The sequence below is a fragment of the Urocampus carinirostris genome, chromosome 7 (assembly GCF_059441175.1).
Source record: "Urocampus carinirostris isolate Australia breed hairy pipefish chromosome 7, RoL_Ucar_1.0, whole genome shotgun sequence".
In the NCBI taxonomy this organism is placed as follows: domain Eukaryota; kingdom Metazoa; phylum Chordata; class Actinopteri; order Syngnathiformes; family Syngnathidae; genus Urocampus; species Urocampus carinirostris.
Window position 1 is genome coordinate 14,400,684 of NC_142355.1, and position 20,067 is coordinate 14,420,750.

The window sequence follows — 20,067 nt, forward strand, 5'->3', positions numbered from 1 at the left end:
GTGTTCCCTGCCCACTGCCCGGAGATGGCTGGGATGGGCTCCAGCCCCGCGACCCTAATGAGGATACGCGGTACGGCTAATGAGATGATGTTTGTCTGAGTAACTAAACCTTTTTTTTCTGATGGACAAAGGCCGCTTGGAAAGTTAAGTGCAAAATAAGTAGCAAAAACAAGTACAATAATAACATGTTAAAATTAATTTATCCTACTGGCAGATTGTTTTGCTCATTTTCTTAATTTATATTTCATTTTAAGGAATCTTTAAAACATAGTTTAATAAATAAATGAAGTGAATAAATAAATGATTAAACAAAAGTGCGGCACAGTTCTGAAGTCACAAGCTCGAAACTTCCTGTGTGGAGTTTCTATTTTCTTCCTGTGCTTGCCTGGGTTTCTTCCGGGCAATCCGGTTTCCTCCCACATCCCAAAAACATGGATGGATAAACAAAAGTAAAATACAATAATCGACAATTAACAAACATATGTACTGTAGCCCCATATTCAAATATTTGTTTTCTTTATTAATATTATTTTCAAATTTTTCTTGGATAATTTGCTAGGACAAGACTTTTCGCCATTGAAGATCTCTGAGTTAACACAGAGCTGTCTATAATAATATTCCCAAATAGCAGAGCTGATTTCAATAGCTGATTGGTAAATTAACAAATTTAAATCTCAGAATTTTTAGTAGCATAGTGGTAATTTTATATGTTTGTGACTTCACGAATGTGCCAGACTATATAATCCCAACCTGGCCCCCATATCTTGGAAATTGGCAGTGATACAACATAAAATAACTGGTTCGTCATGTCACAATGGCCCTACTTTGTTTTGTGTTCATTTTAAGGACTCGTTTTGATGGAGTACATTTTCCAGGTTGTATCTTATTTGCAAGATCTGATGTGTTGGGTCTTGACAGAATCACAGCATCATGATGTGCTATCTTTTCTTGCACAGAACATCACAACCTTTCAGCTTACCTTGGGTGGTGTTAGTCATTAGGTTATTTTTAGCCAGCCTTGTACAGCAAAGGCAAGTGCATTCTGGCGCAGGCAGATTATGGTGCAATTTGCAAACAGCAGTGATTTGAAGATATGGCCAAGTTGTACATTTACATCTTTATGTTTTCCAATGGTGACATATTTTCAGAAACAAGGTTTAACCTATTATTGAAAGCTGGCAAGTGGGCAATGATGTGAACAGAGACCCCATGTGTCTACTCACAGCATGCTAAATAGGGATGACGCAGTGGTCGGCGCATCAGAACATGCCTGCAGGTGCAAATATGCTTGGGAAGCCAATGTGCAGTGCCTAATGAATCCTTTTAAACACACAAAATATTTTGGAACATTTCTTCATCCAGTGGTTTTCGTTTCCCAAACTCAAGGGTGTAGGGTTGATCCTCTGCTCTGGAAACCATGCCAATGTGTCCTTGAATGTAGTGTTGAAATGTATGTGCATGAACCGCTGAATGTGATACAGCAATCCCTTGGTTATAACAGTTAATGGGGACCATAACACCGTGCAAAAAGCGAAAACCCATGAAGTAGCGTCGCACCTTTATAAAATTCCCCAAGGGTCAAACTCACCCTGAAATGACGTCCTTACCGACTGAGAGTATACAACTGTAACAGTTGGATGAATGGTCTTTATTGTTGAAAAAGTACAACGGAATTGGTGCTACGCCTTTCACGGCAAGAAAGGAAAGCATGCTAGCATTAGGGCTCCACGGATTAAGCCAGGTATGCACAATGACTAAAATACAACTGTCCGGAATGTAGCAGTTTCCCACAAGTATTAGCTCCAGATCATCTGTTTCATGTATAATGGATCTGGCGTTGAGGGTATACAGGCTCGGCAGGGGTATCGAGAGTTGTTAGTCTTGCTCATAGATTCTCTCTGGACGCTGCCTAAGTCACTTCCCGATTGCGATATTAATCCACGGAGCACCTGCTGGTGATCACAGTTTCTTTGCGCTCTCTTGACTTTACTTGGATTCTGGTATAATTGTTTAATTTCTCTTCAACATAACAAGCCGCTAAAGCTACCAGCTGTCGCCATGCTTTGCTGTTTGTTTTGCTGGCCACTTGTCTGTCCGCTCTGCTGTTTGACAGCCTATCACAGTCGTACATACAGACAGTCATGGCCATCCAGTACACACCCACAATACTTGCCCGTGATAGCATTTTCTGTGTGCTTCCTGCCAACCGTGATGAATGAATAGTTGATATCAATGACAATAAACACAATTCAATTCAATTCAAAGCCTGCAAAGCAATGAACCAGCGATAACTGAAAAATGAAGTAGTGAAGGGTCTGTTCACTTTACAAAGGGCTTTGAGAACTATATATAGGTCCTATATAAGTAAAGTCATTTTACCATTTAGATTTAGATTCTTCATTCAGGAAGGGACTTCAGTATAGTTTCAGTATACTGTAATTCATTGTCATAACATCGTTTACTTTTATCATTTTTGCTACCTCATGGATTTGCATCGCGCATTGTGTTCTGGATTCTAATTGGCTAAATAGTCTCCCTGCTTATTATTACCTGATGGTACAGTACTTATGTATTATAATTTGTATATATAATCAATTTACAAACATTTTCACGGGACTTTTTAAGATATCCAAATGCATTTGCCTGTAAAAAGGGTTTGATCTTTGTTTTTTTTGTATATAATAGATTATTTCATTGGATAAGCGTTGTAAAAAAATGTTTGTACTACATGGATTTCACCTATCACAGGTTATTTTTGGAATGTAACCCCTACAATAAATGAGAGATTACTGCATTTGTTTTGAAATTCAGCCCTTTTACCATTTTGTTTTTGCTTATTGTATCAGTACAGCACATTTTCCCAACAGTTGTTTTGAATTTCGACTATAATTATGGATGTACATTTGAACTGAAAATGTTCTACTGTTTTATTTTCAAAGTACTGTACTAAAATAAATTTAAAATATACCTCCGCGTTTTATTTGTGCCAATGACACAACTAAAGACAATCTGAAGCTGCAGTTTGTGTCTGGGGTCAACATAAAATGAGTCACAAGTCACGACTCTGCCTCAGTGAGGGAGAAAAACTCAGTGCTTGCATTGCTATCAAGAAAGGAAAACAGGGAGAACGGCATGCTAAATCCTATGCTATTATGATGGGTGCTTGAATACAAAACACCACGTTGGCTGGCTTTGGCAACAAAGGTATACTCTTGTTTTTCTGTGGCATCAGTATACATACAGTAACATCTTTTCTTAATTCCAGCAACTTACAGTTACCATAAATTCAAGAATACAGAGGGCACATGATTAAAAGCCACATGTGCAAATTTAAGGACGAAACTTAACTTTGTTTTTGTACAAGCCGCACCGAATTTTGAGCCACAGGTATAAGAAGTCATAAAAAGGAACTCATTCAAGTCAATTTATTACATTTAAAAGAAAAATCGGCAGGAAAATGTCTGGTACAGAAAAGTAATTATTTGTGCCGCGATTAAGACACTTGTTTGTGGGCTTTGTCCGGAGGTGTCAATGTAATCAACTAGTGGAGCATTCAATATTATTTAAATTTTCATTAACATATGCGTAGGAGGGCAGCATGGCGGCGCAGTGGTTAGCGCATGTGCGGCACAGTTCTGAGGTATCAAGATCGAACCCTCCTGTGTGGAGTTTGCGGGCATTCCGGTTTCCTCCCACATTCCAAAAACATGCATGTCAGGTTGATTGGCCAGTCCAAATTGTCCTTAGGTGTGAATGAGTGGGTGAATGGTTGTCTGTGTGTCCTGCGACTGTCTGGCATCCAGATCAGGGTGTCCTTTGCATGTTCTCCCCGTGTGTGGGTTTCCTTCCACATTCCAAAAACATGCATATCAGGTTAATTGGCTGGTCCAAATGGTCCCTAGGTGTGAATGAGCAAGTGAGTTGTCTGTCTCTGTGTGCCCTGCGACTGGCTGGCAAGCAATTCAGGGTGTCCCTTGCCCACTGCCCGAAGATAGCTGGAATGAGCTCCAGTACCCCCGCAACCCTATTGAGGATAAGCGGTGCAGATAATGGATGGATGGATATACGTAAGAATGAAATCAAACAGCAAAAACATTCTCAAAAAAAAAAAACTCAATATATTGTCCTGACTAAAATTCAATGGCCAATTCAATCACAACAGTATGTACACATGCTGAGCCATGTGATTGATCTAATCCTTTGAGCACAAGACAAAGTGATCGAGAGAAGACCAAGCATTCCTCCTACTATAAAATCTGAGTTAACAGTCCGTAAACGAGTGTCTTAGTTGCAGCACAATACGTTACTTTTCTGTACATAGTGACTCCCGCTATTTGTTTCTTCATGTTGATATTCAGAGCACCGGGCAGAAATTACATCACGCATCACCTGCCGTGGGCCATCGCGATGCTATAGTTTAAATAAACAGTCGGATTCCCTGGTCCACACCAGTTCTAAGCCAACTGCCAGGCACTCGCCGGGGCGACCCGCTGGGAAAACACGGCCACGGAGCACCGCCGGGGAGAACCAGCTTGTCAATTTGGGGTTTCTACGGGCTGAGGAGTTTCGCAGGAAGGGCACAGCACCAATCCAGAGTTGCCTCATACACCCTCATAACCATCTACCTTGCACAAAAAAATGAAAAGAGAATACACTGCATCGTATTGTAAGCTTCGGTGTTTGAAATCTAGAAGAAAAGGAACAGCTTGTAATCTGACGTCCCATACCCCACTGCAATACTTTTGTCATATCTTAAGCTTCCAGTGATGTTTGTTCCTTGCCTTAACAATATCTCTGTACTATTTGTAATTGAAACATCCATTGCAGCCTGGTCATCCTGAAAGGGGGATTACCACATGTGCGGTCCCTTCTCAAGGTTTCCTCATTTTCCTCATGTTGAGGTTTTTGAGTTTTTCCTTGCCCTCATGTTGGTTTCAGATCAGGGGATGGTGTAATAATAGTCTGAAATAATAGTCTGTGCAATAACCTGTGCAGCCCTTTGAGACTCTTTGTGATTAAGGGCTATACAAAAAAAATGACTTGACTTGACTTGACTTGACCTTGCCGTTACCATTGCAGGCATGCAGGTTCTGGAGTGGAACGGCGTGCAATTGATGGGAAAGACCTATGAGGAGGTGCAAGGGATCGTGGGCCAGCCGTGTGCAGAGGCGGAGCTTTGCGTCCGACTGTAAGTCACCATGATTGCCATTTTGGCCTCTCTGCCTCTTTTCGCTCCCTCTGAAACATTTTATTACTGTGCTGGATCAACTTTTTTTGTCATGTTTGTAAATAAAATGTCAGGGTACATTCGTTGTGTTTGGAAATGCACAGGAATATACTGCTATTCTATTTAATTTAGCAGAATATGTGTGATATAAGCAGTGTTGGGCATGTTATTGAAAAAAGTAATACGTTATTTTAACTTCATTTAAAAAGTAATTGCGTCAACCCAACCCCCAGATTATTGACACCCAAAGGTAGCATGTTACTCTGAAAGTAACTATCGAGTTACAAATTACCGTAAATACTCACATCAAAGACCCCCTAAAACTGATTAAAAATAGCTAGATGAAGAAAAAAAATTGAAAAAAACGGTGAAGCCTTTGTAATTCTTGGCTTGTACAATCTTGACAATTTGTGAACCAATACCTGAAACACTCCACATTCATTGTGTCTTCAAACCCTCAACTATTTCCTCATTGATTTCTGGGTACTGTCCAAGACGTTTTCTTTTTTCTCTAGGCAGAGTGTATTGCAAAAATAATCTTACAAATGCAAAGACCAAAATTCAGCATTCTTTTACTGTAAATTTTATGCTCACGCTTGCCCTATAGATATCATTATTCCTGTATAAGCCATGTCCCCACCCCATGCAGGAATGTACATTTAATTAGTATTTTATAAATCTATTAGTTATTCAATTTCTGTTATAAAGAGTAAGAATTAAAAAAAAATGCCTTAGGTCCATCTAATTTTGATAATTACGTCTCAAAACTATAAAATGCTCTGGTGCTATCTTACAAGTGTTTATTTTGCATACAATTCGTTAAATAGCTTGATGAATTTAATAAATGCTAGAAAAAATATCACATACAAATAAAAAGAACAAGGTTTTAAACACTGTACACATTCATGCTTGATAAAAAAAATGCGACTGGGCACACAACAGGACAACTGGGGAAAAGTGAGACCAAAACAACATGATGGACCTCGCTAAGACTACATTTTTTTACCTGCTGTATTTTGGTGAATGACAGAAATGACTACTTACTACTTCCCATAAATCTTTACTCTTAGACGTCCTCCAAAATGTCACAATCGAGTCTTCCAACCTTAGTACCAGAACAGTGAAAAGAACCATCCAACCATTTGGTGCATGCCTTCTCCTTTCCATGTCATGGTTCTAATCCAACATTCAAACTATCTGACCACTGTGACTGATTACTGCTAAAATGCACTTGTTGATATCACAAATATGCCCAAATGTGTGATTTCAAACAGCGACTTAAACATGCTGTCGGACCCCGAGCACCCACAAGTCCTGGAGCACCACGTCCAGCTTAAAGCCGGTATGCAAAATGGAATTACACGTATGCATTTCACTGCATCGCTGTGACGACACAGATGCTTGCTTCAACAGGAGGCCAACGTTCTCCAGGTGTGGATCCCAAGCAGCTGGCTGCAGAGTTGCACAAAGTGTCCCAGCAACAGAGCCCGGGAGTGATGGGCGGGACTGGCGTGGGGCTTGTAGGACCCGCCGGTCTAGGGCCGCTGTCGGCCCTGGAGCGATCAACCCTCCTCCATTCGGGCCCCGGGTCGGCCGCGTCCAGCGGGGTGCCGAGTCCTGGACAGCCCGGCTCACCTGCCATAAATAAGAAACAGCGACACAAGGTAATTGAATGGAAGATGAACTAGAATGGCTGTGCGCTGTTTTAGCATCACCTGTGTTGAGACGTGAAACCATTGGTGGGAGACATTTTTGGCAGGGTCTATCACATGAGAATGGAAAACTCAAAGCAAGACTAAGTCTCGATGGAGACTAAAATGACGAACAGGGGGCCAAATATGTAGTTATCTACATATATATCGTTTGGAAAAGAGTAACATCGAAATGCAAAGAATCCAAAGTAAAAACAAAAGAAAACTGGTAAATGGAAGTTAAAAAGCAGCTGTTCTTGCTCTTTTTTGCTATAAAAAAGAAGTGAATAAAACCAAAAGTGCCGAGTCGGCTTGTTTGGGCATTTCTCACATCGAAGGGTAACCTACCTGACTGCCTGTGTAAGAAGATGGTCGTATCTAAACTTCTTCCCACTTTTCTTAAGTGGACAGACACACAAACAAACCGATGAGTGGAAAAGATAACACATCATTTTAAGGACATCCTGGCATTTGTGATGCTCAATAATGAGAAAAAATAATATTGATAATACGACAACAGGGATGGGCATATATTTTGAGTTGCGGGGCGAATTGGGTTAAATAAATGGCAAAAAATATTATTTTTATTTTTTGTATCTACAAATACAGTCTCATATCTGATACCTTGGCAATGCATGAAGGAAAAAGATAATGTAAGGCCGGTCAATGATTTCTCTCATATCATCTCGGCCACTAACAAAAGATGTATCTCTGTTTTTTAACATTTTCTTTTTGTTTTTTTGGGGCATTTTATTCAGGCCAAAACTTAAAAAAAATTACCAAAACATTTAGATAAATCTTATATAACAGCAGTATTTATTTTTTGTTTGAAAATAAACCGTTTCAAAGAATTAGTTTAGAAACACTCAGAATTAAATCAAAGTAATAGATTGAAACTTATAATGAAATACGGTTACCTCAGAATTTTTAAATTTGGATATATATTTTGATAAATAGAATTAATACATGATAAAAATAGCAAGTAAAGAAAAATGTAACAGGCTGATTGAATGTTGGAGACACTTGAGACAAAATTGGTACCAAATCAAAATAGTACATTTTCTTTTACCATTTTATACTTATAACAATTATATCTTTAACATTTTCATTTGGCGAGCCGACTGAGAAAGCCAGATAAGCCACCTGTGTAGTTTACCTATACCATAGAGAAATTAGTTTGTCTATGGACAAAAGGATAGCATACACTTTCCGGTAAAGTTGCGTCATCCAGCCTCTCCCGGGTAGAAGACGGCACGCCGATTTGGAATACGACTACGGAATAGACATGGCTAAATGCATATGAATGGATTGAAAATATTAGGATTTTGATCCAGAACGGCCGAAGATCCAGATTATAAAAACCTGAATATGCATAGATTTTTCGTGAGATATACATTAGAAATCATCCGGACCAAACAATTTATCCGGATTTCGCAAAGATCCGGATAAACCGAATCTGTAACCAAATTTTACTGTAGTTTATATTTTAGTCATATTAGGCTAAAATACCTTCAAAGATAAGAATATATAGCATTTATTTTCAATCACTGAACTACAATAAAATAAATTCCAGAGAAAAGTATCACACAGGGGGCAGCAGTAGCTCAGGACGTAGAGCGCTCGTCTTGGGATCAAGGGATCCCAGTTCGAATCCCAGGTTGTCCGTGTTACATGTCGAAGTGTCCTTGGGTAAGACACTGAACCCATAATACCCCCAATAAGCAGGTTAGCGTCTTACATGGCTGCAAAACAAGGCCGCTATTGGGAAATGTGAAGCACACTGTAAAGCGCTTTGGGAAGTCATTGACTTGAAAAGCGCTATATAAATCCAGATGTTTTTTTACATAATTCACCCATGGAACCATTGTTCAGTTAGCGAGTTCCTAGGGGGACTCTTAATTCGGCCGGCTCGAGCCACTCTCGTGTTTGTTTTGTTATTGCAAGTTTAAATGTCATTAAAGCAGCTTTCGTTGGCACCTTTGTTTGACACTCCGCCTACGACTCCCGTCTCTGCTCGCTACATTGGGGGGGTTATGTAAAAAAAGATGTCCACTCCTTGCACATCTGTTCTCCTCTGCACAGTCGTACTACAGTGTTATTGTTACTGTTTACCTGACTGCCCATTTTGCACATCTGGTTAGCTGCTCCTCTTGCACTCTTTGCACTACTGTAAAATACTATACATAGCCATAATTTTTTAGTATATTATTAGCACTCTATACTCCAACTCAATACAACATTTTATTTATATCTGTACATTCAAGGAAACTGTGCGGGTCAGATGTATCGACATTTCGTTCTGTATACACGTGTACTAGAATGACAATAAAGTAGATCTGAATCTGAATCTGAATACATGCAGATCATTTCATTTCATTTCACAGTGAAAACAAATGGACAATCTCTTCTGTCTGATACAATAATGAATCAAAATCATCTCAGGGGCACTAGAAAACCTTGATGGCGGCCGTAGTGGCCTATGAGTCTTGCGTTTGATATAAGTGCTTTAAACGGACTGCGTTTGCATCATTATTTCTTCACCTCGGCCATTTTGATTCCATTAGCGTGACATCACTCACCACGTCCGAGGGGGAGAGTCCCCCAGGGCGAAGGTCAAACACTATAATGCTTTACATCAGGCAATGACAGGCCAATTATGATAGAACAAGTAAATGTGGTGCTTTGGTGCGTGACCCTCGTGAAATATGCGCGAGGAGGTGTGCAAGGACAAACGCACGCACCTTGAGTTCCATTACTCAAATTGTTGAGGGCCAGCTTCTACATCTACTTCCAAAAAATTGCCTCACTTTGCGATATGCACAAACACATTTGTTTGCCTCACGTGTTTCGTTTTACCTTCTGTAAAGATTTATAACGGATATATAGAGTTATCACGCCCCTGAGGAAATGCCGGAATATTCCTGATATAAATCACAGAGATGAGTCATTCCCAAATGTCCTTTTCATGAAAGACTGTTCAGGCATGAAAATCTATCATCTTTCGGATGAATTTACCGTTTTGAATTCAAAAAGGGTGACCTACATGAATTGTATGGATCCTAAAGCAATATGTTTTGAGGTGGGGAAGGGGATATTGTGAATCGCGTGTTTAAGGTGGTGTGTTTGAATAAAAATCAGTGTAGTTCGCGCAGGCAAAAATGCTGCATCATTCGTGTGTGCCGGGCATTACATTTGATCTCATTATCACACTATTTTTAACCATGGTACCAGAGAGGAATATTAGAGAATGGAGAAAACAGAAAGTCTTCCTAATATATACAGGGAGTGCAGAATTATTAGGCAAGTTGTATTTTTGAGGATTAATTTTATTATTGAACAACAACCATGTTCTTAATGAACCCAAAAGTCTCATTAATATCAAAGCTGAATATTTTGGAAGTTGGAGTGGGGCTTTTTTAGTTTTAGCTATTTTAGGAGGATATCTGTGTGTGCAGGTGACTATTACTGTGCATAATTATTAGGCAACTTAACAAAAAACAAATGTATACCCATTTCAATTATTTTTTTTTTCATCAGGGAAACCAATATAACAGCTCAACATTCACAAATATACATTTCTGACATTCAAAAACAACAAAAACAAATCAGTGACCAATATAGCCACCTTTCTTTGCAAGGACACTCAAAAGCCTGCCATCCATGGATTCTGTCAGTGCTTTGATCTGTTCACGATCAACATTGCGTGCAGCAGCAACCACAGCCTCCCAGACACTGTTCAGAGAGGTGTACTGTTTTCCCTCCTTGTAAATCTCACATTTGATGAGGGACCACAGGTTCTCTATGGGGTTCAGATCAGGTGAACAAGGAGGCCATGTCATTAGTTTTTCTTCTTTTAGACCCTTTCTTGCCAGCCAAGCTGAGGAGTACTTGGATGCGTGTGATGGAGCGTTGTCCTGCATGAAAATCATGTTTTTCTTGAAGGATGCGGACTTCTTCCTGTACCACTGCTTGAAGAAGGTGTCTTCCAGAAACTGGCAGTAGGACTGGGAGTTGAGCTTGAGTCCATCCTGAACCCGAAAAGGCCCCACAAGCTCATCTTTGATGATACCAGCCCATACCAGTACCCCACCTCCACCTTGCTGGCGTCTGAGGCGGACTGGAGCTCTCTGCCCTTTACCGATCCAGCCACGGGCCCATCCATCTGGCCCATCAAGACTCACTCTCATTTCATCAGTCCATAAAACCTTAGAAAAATCCGTCTTGAGATTTTTCTTGGCCCAGTCTTGACGTTTCAGCTTGTGTGTCTTGTTCAGTGGTGGTCGTTTTTCAGCCTTTCTTACCTTGGCCTTGTCTCTGAGTATTGCACACCTTGTGCTTTTGGGCACTCCAGTGATGTTGCAGCTCTGAAATATGGCAAAACTGGTGGCAAGTGGCATCTTGGCAGTTGTACGCTTGACTTTTCTCAGTTCACGGGCAGTTATTTTGCGCCTTGGTTTTTCTACACGCTTCTTGCGACCCTGTTGACTATTTTGAATGTAACGCTTGATTGTTCGATGATCACGCTTCAGAAGCTTGGCAATTTTAAGAGTGCTGCATCCCTCTGCAAGATATCTCACTATTTTTGACTTTTCAGAGCCTGTCAAGTCCCTCTTCTGACCCATTTTGCCAAAGGAAAGGAAGTTGCCTAATAATTATGCACACCTGATATAGGGTGTTGATGTCATTAGACCACACCCCTTCTCATTACAGAGATGCACATCACCTGATATGCTTAATTGGTAGTAGGCTTTCGAGCCTATACAGCTTGGAGTAAGACAACATGCATAGAGAGGATGATGTGGTCAAAATACTCATTTGCCTAATAATTCTGCACTCCCTGTATAAATAAATGCAAAAAAAAGCATGATTAGGGAAACAACCATTTAGTATATCTGATGATGGACATGAAATAAATACATTGTGAATTTTATGTTGGTATTGTGATCATAATTATCGATAAATTATTTGAATAACGGCCGCATGTATTGAACAACCTCGGTCACTATCATCGCAAAATATTATACTGACTTTTAATACAAATTAAAATAAAGAATTCTAATAAAAAATGATATAATTATGGGTGCATGTTATACACAAATATATACAAAATTTCATCAACACCTTTCTCCCTTTTTAAAGCCCTGATCTTTTCGTGCCTGACTGTTAAAACAGTTAAACCTTTTTTGTTGATGAGAGGGTTTTAACTGAAAGGCAGTTGGGCACTGATTCAGGATTTTTGGTCATTATGGATCAAATATGTGTCATTGCAATATAATTCAAACCATTCTTATTGTCTATACCACCCCCCATCCCTCTTTCTCCCTAGCCAGCAGACGTGACAAGGATGTCCCATCCCATTACTGGAGAAATCCAGGTAGCGAACACAACAGCTTGCCCTTCAATGAACGCTAACTAATGGTAGTTGTTAAAAGTAACAGCTGCCACGGCATATGCCGGGCTTCGAATGAGGTTAACAGCACCTCACATTTCAATGGCGATCAAAGATTAAATGCCTTGATGGTTTGTTAAATTGTAAAAGGCGAAATGGGAAAGAGTGCTGTGAAGGATCTGGAATCAGACTTCAAGTTCAAGACAAAGCTAATATTCATACATTTAATTTGATATAAGGTTTTTATTTAGAAACACAGTACTGAGTTTAAGGCTCCAGTAAATTAAGTAAACTAATTAAGCGTCAGTCACACCGCCGAACTGTGAAGAGTAAAGATCCCTCTACCGCATCAGCTGCAGATCAACTACGACAGGAACGTGGGGAACCTCATCGTTCATGTTCTACAGGCCAGAAACCTGGCGGCCAGGGACAACGATGGCTATTCGGACCCTTTCGTCAAGGTCTACCTCCTTCCAGGGAGAGGGTGAGCAACTTGCAAACAGATCCTAGAATGTGTCCTGTGTCTTTTTGAATGCTACGAACACACCAAAAGTGATCAGGGCGTTAGGGGTGGCGCTTTTGAATTGACGGCATAGCTCGAGAGGGACGTGAAAATCCAATCGGAGGTGAAAAGTGTTAAATATCACCCACCGAGATCACGTTGCAGAAACAATATGAGAGGTCTATGCAATACACAAGTAGAAAATCAGGTGGAAATGGGAAAAAAAAACAATGGAGGAGGTTGACCATCGCGGGTCGTTGAATATCCCAACAGAATTAAAAAAGGTGATTGTTTCGAGGGAGAAAAGCAATGGTGGCTGTTTACTTGGCGGGTTTGTTTTTTGAAGTGGGGAACAAGATAGTACTGTAGAATAACCAGCACCAACACATAGCACCAAATAGTTTCACAAGTAACGGGAAGAGCTTTTTTCTTCATGATTTTTATTAGTCATTATGTGACCAAAACCTTCAATTCTTAATGCCAATCATCAAGAAGGGAGGCAACATGTACCAATGTTGTATATCTTAAGTATGACTCAACCAAGGCTTGATCCTGTGACCTTGCAGTCCCAGGTCAGGCCCCAACCCCAAGGCCACAGAGCTGGAAACATGGCAAGAGTCATCTTTGTTTTATTGGAAGGGAGCAGAGTAATCGATGACAACAGTAACTTCTCTAAGCAGTCGGATCAAGCTAAAATATGGGGTACCATTAGCAGTGTTGCGCTAATTTCTTTATGAAAGTAACTACTTAGAGTTACTAACTACATCTTCCAAAAAGTAACTGAATTTATTCATAGTAAAAGTAACTATTTCCGTTACTTTAAAAAAGTAATTGTATGTCAAAGAATTTGAAAGTTTTTGAGAATTATTCAAGTCAGGTGACTAGAAAAGAACAGGCAGGTAGTTGTGTGATAGAACCTTGTAAAATCTATCGCACCTTACCAGTAATGGATGTATCCTTCACATTAAATGCAACAAACAAACAGTATACAACATAATCAAATTGCAATCAACAGGAAACAATATGAAGAGACTTTAATAAATAAAATCTAACTCTCAGAACCTGAGACAACTGGTCAAGTAGACATAGCATACTGTATTTCAAGTATTTTCACACAACAAAAGTAAGCGAGCGGTTGAACAATATACAGCACAATTAACACTACAGTGTAGAATAAATGGATCAAACTCTCACAACCAAAGACACTGGTCAAGGTAAAATGGGCAACAGCACTTACCATATCATGTTCAAGACAAAAGTCAACAGTAAAACAAACAATAAAATATATTACCCATAACGCCACATTGTTACTGAGCATGAGCAATGAGTCCCCTGATGTCTATTGTAGTACGTTATGGTTTACTTGCGAGAGATACTAAAGTAAATACCCGTCTACGTCAACACGTCTTGTCTCAATTTATAGTATTCAACGCACTGCTTTTGACCGTCACAAACGGCAACGGCGTGGTATCTGCGGGACAAATAATTAGTTAGATTACCTCGTTACTGAAAACATAACGCCGTTCAATTTTTGCCGGCGTCCGTTAGTGTTGTGTGTCATTGCTCTGTTCATTCGTCATTGTTAAATTTTATTACTTGTCTGCACGTTACATGGAATTTACCCAAACGACATGTAATGTGCACACATACAACGAAGACCGACACTGACACGAGCAACAACACAGCAACAGATGCTGCATGACGCTACACGCCGTCGTCAAACCACACATCTGCAGAATTTTTACTCTAATGAAACGCCTTTATATACATCGACAGAAATAATGGAACCCCTATGTTAGGTTTAAAAGAGGTGGACCCAGGCTCAGACACACAAGCTACGTTGACAAGGATATTAGGGGGCAAAGGGAAATAACAAAAAGCACTTTGCACATGGGAGGAGGGGAGAAAAGGATCAGCAGAAAACACAGTCTGGACTAAACTCACATCTAGCAAGATACAGGAAGTTTTGAGTCAAGTCAAGTCATGTTTATTTGAATTGCCCTTAATCACAAAGAGTCTCAAAGGACTGCACAGACCACAGATTATTGCAAACCACAGACTATTGTGACACCATCCCCGGACCTAAAACCTACATGAGGGCAAATAATACACAGATGTTGTCAACATAAAATATAGGTAATTCATATGTCCATCACATACAGGCATCAAAAGGTCAGGTGCGATCATCAAAATGGAAAGCAATCATCTAAAAAGCTTCTGCTGTCGGCACAGTCCTTATATGAAGAGTTCTTAATGAAAATCTGGTTTAGGTGATTTAAGGCAGGTTCCATTCAATTTGTCCACGCGCCTTCTGGGAATGCTGGATCCTAATACTAAGAAGGTTTTGGGGTTGATGTTCATCTGGTGAATTGGTTTAATAAAGTGGGAAAGTTAATACTGTCAAATAATCACTACCACAATGTAGCACCAACATTTTTCACAACAGGGTAACGTTATCTGGCTAGATTTAATATTTGTTTTGTTGGCTGGAGCAGGAGCCCAACCTCTTCACTTTTACATTAGCCTAAAGCGCTGTAAACCCACGGAAGTCAGGAGACACTAAATTAAATGTGGCTAGCATTAGCAACTGCCATTTTAACATGTTTATTTTAACATACACATTATGAATTAAACTGAGGAAGTGCATGCCTTTATTGGTAATACAGCTAGTGTAATTGACACTGCTGCTAGCGTTCGCAATTAGCATTAACTCTTTGCTTTTTGGGACGTCAATCGGCAGAGCTCAGGCTTAGTAACATATATTAGTACACTGTTTTAACAAACATGTTATTATTACATCCGAGGAAGGTCATGAAGCTCTTGGTAATGTATGAGCATCGACATGGCTGCTAGCATCAACAACTACCAATGATCAGTATTTCTGATCCAATACTAATATGGCTAGCATCAGCCACAATCATTAGTGACTAACAATTTTACATATATGTTTTGAATGAAGCTGAGAAAGTGCATGATGAGTTTTTGAGTTCTTCCTTGCCCTCGTGTAGGTTTTAGATCAGGGGATGGTGTCATAGTAGTCTGTGGTAGTCTGTGGTCTGTCATAGTATTTAAGACTCTTTGTGATTAAGGGCTATACAATTAGACATGACTTGACTATAGCCACTCAAGCATGATTAAACTGGCGCTAACCACGGAAGATTTCACCTTTGGTGTGTTCATACCATTAGTGAGCGTGTGTTCGTACCATTAGTGAGCGTGTCCTTGTTCTAAGTTGACACTATTTGCTAAGTGGTGCACCTTTTGTGATTAACATACTGTGTTTGTTTTTTCTTGAAAGTTATATGGCTGTTTTTTATAGCGTATACAGAGGAAGTATCCTCTGTTGAGTATTAAGATTTCATGACTTAGTAAGAAATTAGTGGTCCATTCTTATTATTGTTTATTTTGGCAATAGAAAGAATACCAGTCAAGAACATAGAGTCAATTCACACCCACACACCATAAATATGATGTAAATGTTTTTTATTGAGTATAACAAATGTTTGATCTTAGAAGTCTGGCTCCCACTGAATAACTGGTTCACATGCGGCACGCAGCTGTGCACGATACACGAAGGATTTCTACAAGCAATGTTGATTTAATACACTGGATGTTTTGATCCGTGCTTTTCATCCAGATTCATTCAAGTCCATTTTAGTTCAAGACACAAAAAATCCCACACAACTTTCACAAGAGAATACTTCTGAAGTAGGAAGGGATTATTACTCTATATCCTCGCCGTCCTGATGAAAACCATTAAGAACAGGAATGTACAGTACATGTATTTCGTTTTTATTCTTTATTATATATACTTGAAAAATAAGAAGCGGTTCAATTCAATGTAAGAACATACATTGTAAAAATGAACTAAGGATGAAACCATAACTAGACGTGTTGTTGTTTTCTGACTCTGTGAGATCTTGAAAATAGCCCAGGGATCAATACAGCCATTAGTCGGACCAACGGTATCAGTTTCAGAAACAAGACATCTTAAACAGCGGCACTCTCGCCAAGTTCCTTTCTGTGCAGTATTGATGGCTGATACAGCAGATAGCGGAACACTGATTATGTTTCACGTGCATATGATTCTTTCTAGCCCATGTGTAATTGGATGTGAGCTTGGATGGGTTACCGATTGCCTCGGCCCAGGGTCGCTGTCCTTTAATGCCTTTTTGGGGGGCTGGTCGGGCTTCTCTGACTGTGTTTGTTTTTTATTGTTTATTTTTGGGCTTTCTTGTTTGTGAAAATCCGCCCTCCTCTTCCTCTTCTGGACTCCCTCAGACAAGTCATGGTTGTCCAGAATGCAAGGTAGTGTGGTGCTGATCTTTGCTTTTGGTTGGTGTTTTTTTAATTTTTATTGTTTCCTGCCTGTCTTTCATATTCTGTGAATTGTTTCCATCCTCTTTTTGTATACATCTGCTCAGTGCCATTGTGTTGACAAGTTAGTCCATGCCTCTTTTCCATTCCTCTCCCACTCCTTCAAATTTCCTGTGCCTCTTTTGTAGAATTGAAAGCATTTAATACGCAATTTCTTTCAAACCATGATTTTGAATCAGCCTCAACGTAAAGCATCTTTGTGAAATATTGTGGGCCTGGTAATGAAGGTTCCTGTGTGTTGTCACAATTCTGCAGTGTGGACAACAAGAGACGGACTAAATACGCTCAGAAGACCAGCAACCCAGAATGGAACCAGACGGTCATCTACAAGAACATCCATCTGGAACAGGTTAGAGGCACACTCATGCACTGGGACATCCATTCATCCATCTATAGATCTATCCATCCATCCATCATTTAATCCATCCATTTAATCCATCCATTCATCCATCGAACCATCCATCTATCAAGAAACCATTCATACTTTATGAATCCATATGTTCATCCATAGGTTTATCCATATGTTCATCCAGCCATATGTCCTTCCATCCATCCATCTATCCATCCATCCATCCATCCATCCATCAATCCGTCCATCCATCCATTTGGTTGTCCGGATCCATACAATCCATCCATTTATCTATCCACCCATCCGTCCATGAATCCGTGTTCATACATATGTTTGTCCAACTGCCCATCTGCCTATTTGTCAATCCGTCCGTCCATCCATCCATCCATCCATCCATCCATCCATCCATCCATCCATCCATCCATCCATCCATACATACATACATACACACATACATACATACATACATACATACGTACATACGTACATCCCAACCGCACTCCTCACAAACATCCACAAATAATCTTATCTTAAAATACTCACACACAAACAAAATGCCCACATAGAAAATATTGTCATGCAAGTCTGAAATGCTTTTCATACCTGAAAATTAAATCCCCTTTTACATATTCTTGATATTATTTTGATGACTTCAACTATTGAGGCACTCAGATAAGTGATTCTCAAACACAAAAAAAAACAACTTCTCAACACCCACTCGGTGCTAGGACACTCTTGCATCATTTCTAAAATCTTCTCACAATCTCACAATCTGAGAAATCCTCTCTTCATCCCCCCTATTGCATTCTCGTGAAACACTGCTTGTAATAGTTAAATGCTTCCACATACATTGCTGACTCACAGATATGGGGTATTATTAGACTTAGAGGTGCGAATATTTCAGTTAAAGTGTGGAATAGTTTTGGCTGTGAGAGCGGTTCATTTGTATGTACAGTATAGGTTAATTGATTTGTGTCATTGACATGAAATGTTTAGGGGATTGGATGGTTGATTGTTGTCCCTTTGGCGTCTTCCACGTAGCTGAAGAAAAAGACTCTGGAGGTGACAGTGTGGGATTACGACAGATCCTCCTCTAACGACTTCCTCGGAGAGGTGAGTCAGACCCTGGCTCTTCATACAAATTCAGGTATCCCCCTGAGCTTTTTTGCCATATTTTTTTGTTGTGACATCAGGTTTTGATCGACTTGTCCAACACAATGCAACTTGACAACACACCCCGCTGGCTGCCACTAAGAGAGCAGAGCGAGAGCATTGACCATAGCAGAGCCCACCACTCATTGCACGGGCCACCCGGGTCTGGAGCTGGACCGGGGCAAGGTACCCAGGGCCTGCCACCAGGCTCTGGCCTGGGCCCCGGGCACAGTATGGGACAAGGGTCAGAGCAGGGAGAAGGGAGCTATGATTCGCCCATTAACTCTGTAATCAAGAGCAGAAGCCATGGAATCTTCCCTGATCCTTCCAAAGGTAGGGAGTACACTTGTCCAAACATAGAGCGTACTGGGCTGTCAGTTTACTGTGGAAATCTAAACAACTATGACTGGAATTGCTGACGGTTGTACTTAACCCTCCTCTTGTATTAGCTTTCAGCTTACACCGCTCAAATGTGCAGGCCGATGGCCACCCGTGTGTTAAATCAGCTGTACAAAACACTAAAAACACTAATGCACCATACATATTTTTCTCATCACTTAGTTACCTTCGCAGGCTCCGTTATTCATGCAAATATTGAAATCATACACTACAATGGTGGATATTTTGATAGCAGTTAATTTGCAAATATTTCGAATGCTGGTCATACAACTGACACATTTATTAGGAATTTTTCAAGCTATCATAATGGAATTAAAACTATTGTTCCTGCAAACTATCATCCATCATGGTTGGTAACAATCACCAGAAATGTATGGTTATATCTATGAATGAATATTAGTATCGGCCCAATTACAGGACTTATTTGAAGGTGTCAGCGATCGCATCTACTATTGAAACTGGTATGGGTTCCTGTGCTTGTGGTTGAACAATCATAAGCATAAAGCAACCTTGTGTATTATTTTGCGCCTCTTAATGGTAAAAAAAAACATTCATTCAGACAACAAAATTGGTTTGAATAACAAGCAAAAATACATGGCCTATCATATAAACTTGATTTTTTTTTTTTAAATATTCGTAAATCGAGGAATTTGCATTTATTTTATATAACATGAGCCTCACCTAGAGAGAGAGCTGGCATAACAGTCTGCCAACTTGCTGCTATGGGCACCCCAAGAACACAAAGCCTTGTCAATAGCCAGGCAACAAAAAAATGGTTTAGTTGGTCGCATGCACTTACTGTCGTATGTATTTTTTCTTGTGCTTTCTAGCACTCATTTTCATTTGCACTACACAGTACAGCGACATTTAGTGGTCAAATAATACATACGATTAATTCATGTATGGCTGACAGCTGCATTTCATGTAATTTTAATATATCATCAAATGTAGGGATGTGCAAGTGCAGATGCCGGGATTGTA

General features: G+C 39.9%; 1 protein-coding gene across 1 annotated transcript in view; it reads left to right on the forward strand.

Moving 5' to 3' along the window:
• Positions 1–20,067, forward strand: part of pclob (piccolo presynaptic cytomatrix protein b) — a 70,504-nt gene that overhangs the window by 42,132 nt on the left and 8,305 nt on the right. The window contains exons 22-30 of the mRNA XM_088339833.1: positions 5,080–5,188; positions 6,502–6,569; positions 6,641–6,891; positions 12,245–12,292; positions 12,661–12,791; positions 17,091–17,117; positions 17,442–17,535; positions 18,577–18,648; positions 18,729–19,020. Coding sequence (XP_088195959.1) covers positions 5,080–5,188; positions 6,502–6,569; positions 6,641–6,891; positions 12,245–12,292; positions 12,661–12,791; positions 17,091–17,117; positions 17,442–17,535; positions 18,577–18,648; positions 18,729–19,020 — 1,092 coding nt within the window. The remainder of the gene's footprint in view (positions 1–5,079; positions 5,189–6,501; positions 6,570–6,640; positions 6,892–12,244; positions 12,293–12,660; positions 12,792–17,090; positions 17,118–17,441; positions 17,536–18,576; positions 18,649–18,728; positions 19,021–20,067) is intronic.